We start from the raw sequence: 10,037 nt of genomic DNA on the forward strand, positions 1-10,037 counted from the left end.
GAAACATACTGACTCAATTGTTGGACTGAAAAAGAAAGATCAGGTCGTGTGGTAGTCAAGTAAAGTAGTCTGCCAATGAGTCTACGATAAGAAGAAGGATCAGGTAATGAAGTGCCTTGATCAAAGCTCAGTTTGGTGTTAGGATCCATTGGTGATGTTGCTGGTTTGGATGCAAGTTGACCAGTATCAGAAAGAATCTCAAGAGCATACTTTCTCTGGTTTAAAATAATTCCAGCTTTGGATCGTGATATTTCAAGACCTAAGAAATATCTCAAAGAACCCAGGTCCTTGATTCGAAATTTCTGATCAAGATGAGCTTTGACTCTCTGTATTTCAGCATTGTTGTTTCCAGTTAACACAATGTCATCAACATACACTAACAAGGCAGTGAATGAAGATGCATTTTTAAGAATGAACAAAGAGTGATCAGCTGCTGATTGTGTATAACCAAGTGAAATGAGAGATGATGACAGCTTTGCATTCCATTGCCTGCTTGCTTGTTTCAGGCCATACAAGCTTTTCTGTAATCTACAAACTTGATTGGAATTAGAGCTATTCATCCCTGGTGGTAATTGCATGTAAACCTCTTCATTCAAGTCACCATGTAGAAAGGCATTATTAACATCCAATTGCTCAAGAAACCAATCATGGGAAGCTGCAAGAGATAATAAAACTCGAATTGTTGTTAGTTTAGTAACTGGACTAAAGGTATCAAAATAATCAACCCCTTCAAGTTGGGTAAAACCTTTGGCTACAAGTCTAGCCTTGTATCTTTCTATGGTTCCATCCGAATGGTATTTTATTTTGTATACCCATTTGCATCCAATGGGTTGCTTTCCATTTGGTAAATCAACAATTTACCAAGTATGGTTCAATTCAAGAGCATCTAGTTCAGATTTCATGGCCTGTTGCCACCGAGGGGACTTAGCAGCTTGTGTATAGGTCTTTGGTTCTATATTGGTAATGACATTGCAGCAAAATTGGGCATATGGAGAAGAACAAGATTTATAAGATAAAACAGAATGGAGAGGGTATTTGGGATTACCTTTGTCAGTGTGAGATGTTACAGCTGAAGCAGCAGATGAGCCATTGGTATGGAAGTCTTGTAAGTAAGGTGGTGGGTTACGAATTCTGACTGACCTGCGAAGGTTATGACTTGTTTGTGTATTCGTGATATTTTCTGGTAGTTGTTGAGATTGAAGTGTTTGAAAAGGTAATAAATCTTCAAATAGAAGAGGATTCTGATGATTGATGGATGAATGATTTGGTATGAGAGATTCAGGTGGGCTAGCTTGTTGAGTATATGGAAACACAAGTTCATAAAAGTTGACATTTCGAGATATAAAGATTTCTTTGTGATTGAGATCAAAAAGGATGTATCCCTTCGTCCCTTCTTTATATCCTAAGAAAATAGCTTTTCTTGCTCTAAAGTCAAATTTTCTGCGATGTGCAGTAATGGTAGATGCATATGATAAGCATCCAAAAGGTTTCAAATGTAGTAAAGTAGGTGGTTGGCCATGTAGTATTTCAAATGGATATTTGTGGTTTAGAGTTAATGTGGGTAATCTATTAATGATGTGCACTGCATGCGTGATTGCATATGACCATAAATTGGATGGAAGATTTGATTGAAATAGAAGAGCTCTAGCCGTGTTAAGGATGTGTTGATGTTTGCGTTCCACAACTCCATTTTGTTGAGGAGTTTCAACACATGTGGTTTGATGGACAATTCCTTTAAGGGAAAAGAAATCTGACATGTGAAACTCAATGCCATTATCAGATCTAATGGTTTTGAGTGAAGTGTGGAACTGATTTTCAATGAAATTTACAAAGTTTTGGATGTGTTTTCTTGTTTCATGTTTATGTTTCATTAAAATGATCCATGTAAATCGAGATAAGTCATCTACCAAGGTGAGGAAGTATCGATGACCATGAATAGAATTCATTGAATATGGCCCCCAAATATCAGTATGAAGTAATTCAAAAATGGCTTTAGATTTATGTTCACTGATTGGAAATGGTAATTTTCGTTGTCTAGCATAATGACAAGTATCACAAGGTATTGGATGAGATGAAGGTATAAAGGGAAAGTTTATTGCTATACTTTTCAAACAAGTAGATGAAATATGACCTAAACGTAAATGCCACAATAAGGAAGAATTGGAATTGTGACTAGAGACATTATTTGCAGTAGTGCTGTTTGACTTGTCTTGAAATGAAGTTGGTTTATGGTCTTGGTGATCAAGAATGAAAAGACCCCCTTGCTGCTTAGCTGTACCAATCTTCACATTCGAAGGTATCTGTGTAATGATACAAGAAGAATTTTGGAAAGTCAGAATACAAGGTATGGTTTTGAGTAACTTGGTAACAGAAATGAGGTTAACTTGGAATTCTGGCACATATAAAACATCCACTAAAATCAGATTGGGTGTTATATGTATATTTCCAGAAAATCTTGCAATAACAGAGGAGCCATTTGGCAAAGAAATAAAGAGTGGAACAATCTTACGAATGGTTTGAAAACTGGAACGAAGGTAGGAGATGTGATCGGTAGCTCCAGTATCTAGGAGCCAACGATTAGAGGTTGTACCTGTGGTGTTTGCATTGCAAGATATAGAACCAATATTGGCATCGTTTCCAATTGTAGCAGCATGAACGAAATTTGTAGATGCAGTATTTGGATTCAGACTTTTTGTAGCTTGTTGAAGAAGACCAAGCATCTGTTGGCATTGATCTTGAAGAGAATTCAGATTAAGAATCTGATTGGCAGGATCATCTATGTCATGATGATCAGTTTCAACATCAAGAGAGGCATTATTTGCCTGAGAATTCTTGAAACTATATCCTGGAGGGTATCCATGCAGTTTGTAACATGTATCCACTGTATGGTTATTCCTACCACAGTGAGTACAAGTTTTCATCTGATGTGATTGTCCTCTGCCTCCATATGTGCGACCACGTCCTCTTTGGAATGAACCTCTACCACGATTGGATTGACTCGAGGTATGATAAAGAACTCGAGAATCTATTTCTGTGGCTATTGTGGTGCTGAATTCACGTTCTTGCTGAAGAATTAAAGAGAAAGCTTTATGAACAGAAGGAAATGGTTCAAGCAACATCACCTGAGATCGTACATTGGTAAATTGGTCGTTCAACCCTTTCAAGAAACGAATAACAAGATCACGATCTCTATCTGCTCTTATTTGAGTTCTGGCTCCACATGTGCAAGCAGGGAGAGGCTTTAGGTTCTCAAGTTCATCCCAAAGCGTCTTTAAGCGAGTGAAATAATCTGTGACAGAACTGTCACCTTGATGAAGATGATAAAAATCTTCTTGAAGAGTAGAAATTCGAAAAAGATCAACTTGAAAGAACCTATTTCTAAGTTCTATCCAAGCATCAGAAGCACGATCTACCCAAAGGATGGATTGAGCAATGACTTCTGATATGGAACGATGTAGCCATGTCAGGACAATGGTGTTACATCGATCCCAAGCAAAGAAGAGAGGATCCTCAGCTGTCGGAGGAGCAATGGTGCCATCTATGAAACCCACTTTATTCTTGGAACGAAGAGCCATTGTCATTGATCGAGACCAAGAGTGATAATTGCTTCCTGTCAATAAAGAAGGAACAAGAATCTGTGATGGACTTTCACTGGGATGTAGGAAAAATGGATTTCCTGGATTAGTAAGGAAGTCTGCATGGTTTGCCATGGAAGAAACAGAGAAAGAACTGAAAAAGAATGAAGAACAGCGGAAGATTTAGAAAAAAGAATCTTGAAAATCTGATACCATCTTATCAGAGAGAAGATGAAAAACAGTTTCTCTTATTATCAAAAGAGAGAACTTACAGAAATGATCGATGAAAATGAATAAGAGTACATCACATCCTATATATACACATTCACTATATAACAGAAAGTGTAAAGTTAGTTGGAAATGATCAACTAACTAAACTAACTAACTGTCATATCAACTAACTAACTTAACAAACTCCTTCTGATCAAGCTCAGCTGCTGTTGATGATTCTGATAGAAGTGACAGTTCAATGTTCAAAATAATTATATGCAAGTAATATGTATATAACATTAAGTTTTTAAATTTCAATTGCTGAACAGCAATTATTTAATGCATAATGTAAAATTATGACAATTTGAAATTATAATTTCAATATAATAGTTTTGTAAAATAGAAGATGGAAATTGAATGTCCTGAAAAAAAGTGATTCAAAGTAGTGGCAATGGTGACGTAGAAACAAATATATATTATTTCCGTTCACCAATGGTAAAAGAATCTATCCTCTGCCAAAATTACTATCATCACTTGTTGTTTATAATAAAATGTTGCGAAAAATATGGTCTCTTTTAAGGAAAAAAAGAAGAAAGAAAAGATTTGTCTGAGACTCTGAGGAGTCTGCAAACTAAACAGATTAGTCAACCGTCTATTAGACATTTCCGATCTTTGCTTTTGGTTTCTGTTTAGAGTTTATAGTCTTGAACGAGTTTTTTTTTTTTTTTTTTTTTATACCAGTAAACTGTTTATTTTTTCAAAATGAAAGTAATTTTTTTATTTTATGTATGTATTTTGAAGTAATTTATGAAAAAATAAAAATCAGAAAAAAAACTAAAATTGTGTTTTTTTAAGCCAAAATTTCTGACTTCTGAAAAAAGTAAATAAAAAAATTTCTTTTACTTTTTTATTTATTTTAAATACTGGTCTAAATGCAAAATAACTAAGTACTTCTAAAAAAAACTAATACATAAAAAATTATTTGTTCACAGACGCATCGAAACATGCCCTTAACTGCTTTAGGAAAACAAAAGATGAAAAAATGATTAAATGTGAGCGATCCAAAAAAATGTTACCTGTTCGGTTTGTTTATGTTGCGGATCAGCCCAACACCATTAAACACGGTAGGCCCAAACGTATTAGGAAGAACCCAATCATATTGAGGACTAACAGACCAGTCGAAGCCCATACGATTCAGTCCTTATTATAATGTCTTATTTTGATCTGATATCATCGTATAGTACTGCTATCCCGTTATGACCAACTCGAATCGGTTTAGTCAAATTATTGATAAATTGATAGATATTATTAAAAAAAAACACCTACTATCATTGTATATTATCGTTTCGCGACTAGTCCGATTCGGAACGGGTTGGTCTTGAGACTAAGACTTTAAATTTCTCCCAAAATCAGTATTGCGAAAGATCGAACATATGCTACTCACCCCATACTTAGTTTCCTGGCACCAACTGATTATACATAAAACTAAAATTCAAGCTTATAGACAATGGGTTTTATTAATGTTATGTGACATGATATAAGTGGGTTTTCCAACACACACAATAATAGAGAGAGAAAAAGTGAAATGATGAAAGAGAAAGAAAAACATGTGAACCTCACCTCTTTAATGTGTGTGTAGGAAAGTAGAGTTATGTTATGTAAAATAATAAACATAAAACCCGTAGACAATACATTGAATGAGTTGTCAATTTTTTTTAATGATTCATTTTAATTTTAAATTATGAATCCATAATTATCAAAAATTATTTAAAAAAAAAAAGAAACAGGAGAAATTGAAGGAAAAAAAAAAAAAGTTTGCTATGCCTCTTGCTGAATAAAATTTATCTTTCAGAGCGATGGTTTAGTTGATTGATGAGCCCTTTATTCTTTATGTTTTTACACTTTTCTCGATTGCCCGTGTTCGGAGAACCAGGAACATTGTTGCTCAAGAATTAGCAGGCCTAGCTCTCTCGCCTCCAGAAAAGTTTGGATTGAAGAGGCACCTATTCAGATTTGTAACCTTGCTTATTTGGATTTTAGTTGTTAATGAATAAATTATCTTCCACGTCAAAAATAAAAAAAGACAATTTAGAATACCAAGACAAGTTTAAAATTTGAAATTAATCCCTTTAATCAATTGCTAATTTTTAATCAATTATATTTATTTTTAAAATGTACTAGTTAATTCAACTAAAAAGGTACTGTTGAGGTTATTATATGCAATATCTGTGAAACTTTCCTTTCACCTCCTTTTATTTTATTTTATTTTTATTTTTTTTGAAGTGACCCTTCCCTTCTCCCGAAGTGCAGCTTGTGCTGTGTTGGCATGTGTTCAATATTGAAATTTCTAACTTTAAAGTCTGTCTAAGTATCATTTTTTCAAAAAAGAACGTTTACTAGAGGCGAAATTTTTTTTATTAGAAAAAAATAATTATTAAGAATATAATAGAAAAATAAGTTTGGTAGGAAAGTTAAAAAAAAATTGTTTGGTAAGCCAAAATATTAACGAAAAAATTGGGTTAAATTTTTTGAATATATGTTTGGTTAAAGGTAAAATATTGATGAAAAAAATAGGATAAAATTATCAAATTAACCCTTGACTAAATATAAAGAAGACTCTCTCTATTCGTCTTTCTTTTGCCACATTTTTTTGAGAAGGGATATTTGTGTCCATTACTATTTTTTTCTGCTTTTTGGTTTGATGGGGTAATGAGAATACCACCCTCTGAATGATATTCTGAAATGGCAAAAATTTTCAATATTACACAAACTGAAATTGCTATACAAATATGAATGATGTGCAAATTTTTTAAAACCTCCTGCCAAAACATAATCAATTAGAAAACCTATCTCAACTTTTCCAATTATCCTTAAACACTCCTAATAAAAGCATGCTTTAAAAAGGTTGTTTAAAGCATGCAACAACGCGACAATGTCTAACTTTGAAAAGAAATGCATTTAAACGAAAATTGTAGCCCATCCTTACATGCACACCTAAGGATAGTTACAAAGGTTATACTTACAACTTTTTTTTTACAACCTCTTACAATCATATCATAACTTAAAAAGGTATTATTATTGTGAATTAATAATTAATTAATAAGTTTAATTTGCAAAAAATCATAACCGTTGATTGGCAGAAATCAACGGTGTTAAGATATGGTTGTAAGATGTTGTAAAGAAAAAAGGTTGTAAGTATAACATTCTTCATAGAGATTATAATATTTTTCTCCACGGGGATCTTTATTATTTGCGAAATCTTCAAACCGTAACACATTGACATTATTGCAACATAGAAATAGAAAAAAGGAAACACGCCCAAATTTACTACTAATTAACGATGATTTCTGGAACAAACGCTAGGGATATATATGGCCGAATTGCATAAAATAAAAACCTAGCCTCTGCCACCAAAACGAGCCTTGAGCTTCTTGACCTGAGCAACATCAAGGTATGTAGTCTTTGCCAGCATCTCAGAAGGTAAATTATTTCCAAATAATAGAAGATCAAGTAGTTGTGCACCAGGGTTTGCACTACCGAAAGCAAGAAAAGCAGTGGCTTTTCCTTTACCAGAATTCACCTGAAAATGCAACTGTCCTTGTGGGAAAACCATAAGATCTCCAACTTTGAGTGTGTTCACATAAATTCCAGTAGGTGTCAAGAATCCAGCAGTGATTTGACCTTCAACCACTATAAGTAGTTCAGTTGCACCAGGATGAGTGTGCATTGGAATTGATCCTCCTTGTGCTATGTCTAACCTTGCTGCAGAGACACCAAGACCATTAAGAGCTGGGAAATCAGTAACAAATGCAGAGGTTAATGCAGCATTGAATGAGTTATTGGTGTTCCCAGCTACAAAGCCACGAAACGCAAAGTCTTCTGCTGTTACTGAGGTCTTGCAGTGATAGCCCTTTGGGGTATTTGGACTTGTTAGGTCTGCTACACAGAAATCATTGACAGCAGCATGAGAAGTGGATGAGAGAATAGCTAAGAGGAAGAGTATGTGAATCATCTTCATCTTATAGATGAATATGGATGTTTGGTATATATGAAGGGAATGTTGAGTTGGCTAGCTATTTATAGAGCTATTCTTACTGGTTGAAAAGGAAAGGTAAATTAATATTGCCATGCAGTGGCTGTAAATTGAAGTCCTTTGAAGCAATATTACCTTGAGTCCAACTTCAATGTATGAGGAACACCTGAGACGTTGACATTCTGGTAATTAATGAGAATTGGTATCTAATTATTGAGGAGGGATATTCTAACTACCAAAATTTTCTACTACCAACTTACTACCTATCTAATCACTATTAGATTAACATTTTCTCTCTCTTCAAAAACTTTTTAACATTCTCTCTCTTTGATCCAATGGTGATGTGATGGGTAGTAAGTTAGTAGTGAGAGTTTTTGGTAGTTAGAATATCCTCACTCCTAATTATTTATTAGCATAGCTGTAAAAAATTGGAGTGGATATTTTTCTGCTATTTTAAGTTTAGTTTTTTTTTATAAGTATATATATTATCGATCAAATACTTATTAATTCACGAATTCAATTCAAAAATTTAAGTTATTAGGTAGATGCCACCTTAATAGTTTTATGTATTATATCCCTAACATATATCTGGGCAAGATCTCGTTGCATTTGAAACGTGAATAGTACACAGACCAAAAGTAATAAGGTTCAAACTTATAACTATTTGATCATGGATATTTTAATATCATGTACAACATCTAACTTAATTCAAAATTTTATACTGTTAAGTAAATGATATATTAATAATTGTATATATTATATCTCTAACATATATATTTTAATCATTGAGATCTCTACTATTGGAATTTAAGATGGAATGGACAATAGCAGGATAAAAATCGAATTCTCCCAATCAATTATTTAGTTAAACTTACAAGATTAAATTTAATCCACATATTGCTTTGTCAAATATTGTTGGTAAAATTCAAAATATTGATAATTCACTTGTTTTTGTGACACGATTTACTAATATTATGTAGAGTACTCTCTTATATTGAACAATCTCGACCTTTATATATATATATCTGACAATAATCAACTAATTATAAGTATATAGTAAGTTACTAAATGTGAATATAGTTTTTTGTTCACACAAAAAACAACAGTGGTGGATAAGGTATCAGCAGAACCCAGAGTGAGATAAATTGTTTTTCCCTCTCTCAAAAGAATACCATTATATATGCATCCCTCTGCCATCGAAGTAAAATCATGTTTTCATTTTGGTCGAGGCATGCAACCGCTTATCTGAACAACAATTAGCACTAGCAGAAGTCCTCCACCGCTACAAGATCCTAATTATATGAATCCTCCACCACTACAAGACGCTACCACCACATTCTCTTGGTCACTGTAACTTCATCTACACAGCCTGGCACTGCTACAATACACTATACTTTGACTTATTCAGCGGATTCAGTGTGCTGTTGATAGATACAGATTGATATCTTATTTTGTTTCTCTCTTCATCAACATATATAGCCTGACACGTACGGCTTCAGAATTCACATGCACTCAGCGCAAATAAACTGCTAATGTATAATATATTCTCATCAAAATCAGCCACGTTTCCCTTAAACATGCATATGGCTAGGTGGCAATTTGCTCCAATAAACTAACTTGAATGAATCGTGATCATTCCAAGAGCTAGGTCTAATCACACATAGTTGAAGCTAAATGATGTTAACGAAGAGAAGGATTGATGACAAATAAACTTGATGAGATTTTGAGTTGCTTGGCGAGATGATTGGTAGGGTTGTTTGGATCTGATTAGTTTGAGGAGATTAGAGAGGGACGTCTCCAAGACAATTCAACGCTCAAGTCTGTTCAGTATTTAATATAGTTCAAGTATTCAAAGATAGATCATCTTAACTTGGTTGAGTATCTCTCTACTTATGGTGGGTCCTACATTTTATTTTTATTTTTTCTTTATTTTTCCAGTGAGTTTCATTTTTGTGTGAGAGTAAAATGACATAAGTTGTGACATATTTTTCTCTTATTTTTTTATCATTTACCAAAGATGCAATAGTATGAATTTTTTTTGTTTTATATCGTATAAATAGCTATTATATAAGAGCCCGTTTATTTGTGAATTATTAGGAAAAAAATATTTTTAATAATTGTTTTTCAAAATATGTAAATAAATTCATTTTTGAAATATACAATACCAAAAAGGTTTTTTATATTTTTTCAAAAATTAAAAATAATAACGAACTGTTTAG

The 10,037-nt window shown here is 33.3% G+C and overlaps 1 protein-coding gene across 1 annotated transcript; it reads right to left on the bottom strand.

The window, feature by feature from the left end:
• Positions 1 to 7,182: 7,182 nt before the first annotated feature.
• Positions 7,183 to 7,803, bottom strand: LOC133289068 (auxin-binding protein ABP20-like). The gene has a single exon (XM_061486936.1). The coding sequence runs from the start codon at positions 7,801 to 7,803 to the stop codon at positions 7,183 to 7,185; it is 621 nt and encodes a 206-aa protein (XP_061342920.1).
• Between the last annotated feature and the right edge of the window lie 2,234 nt (positions 7,804 to 10,037).

Source organism: Gastrolobium bilobum, unplaced genomic scaffold (assembly GCF_033153095.1).
Source record: "Gastrolobium bilobum isolate Gb01-03AN ecotype WA unplaced genomic scaffold, APGP_CSIRO_Gbil_v1 utg7396, whole genome shotgun sequence".
Lineage (NCBI taxonomy): Eukaryota > Viridiplantae > Streptophyta > Magnoliopsida > Fabales > Fabaceae > Gastrolobium > Gastrolobium bilobum.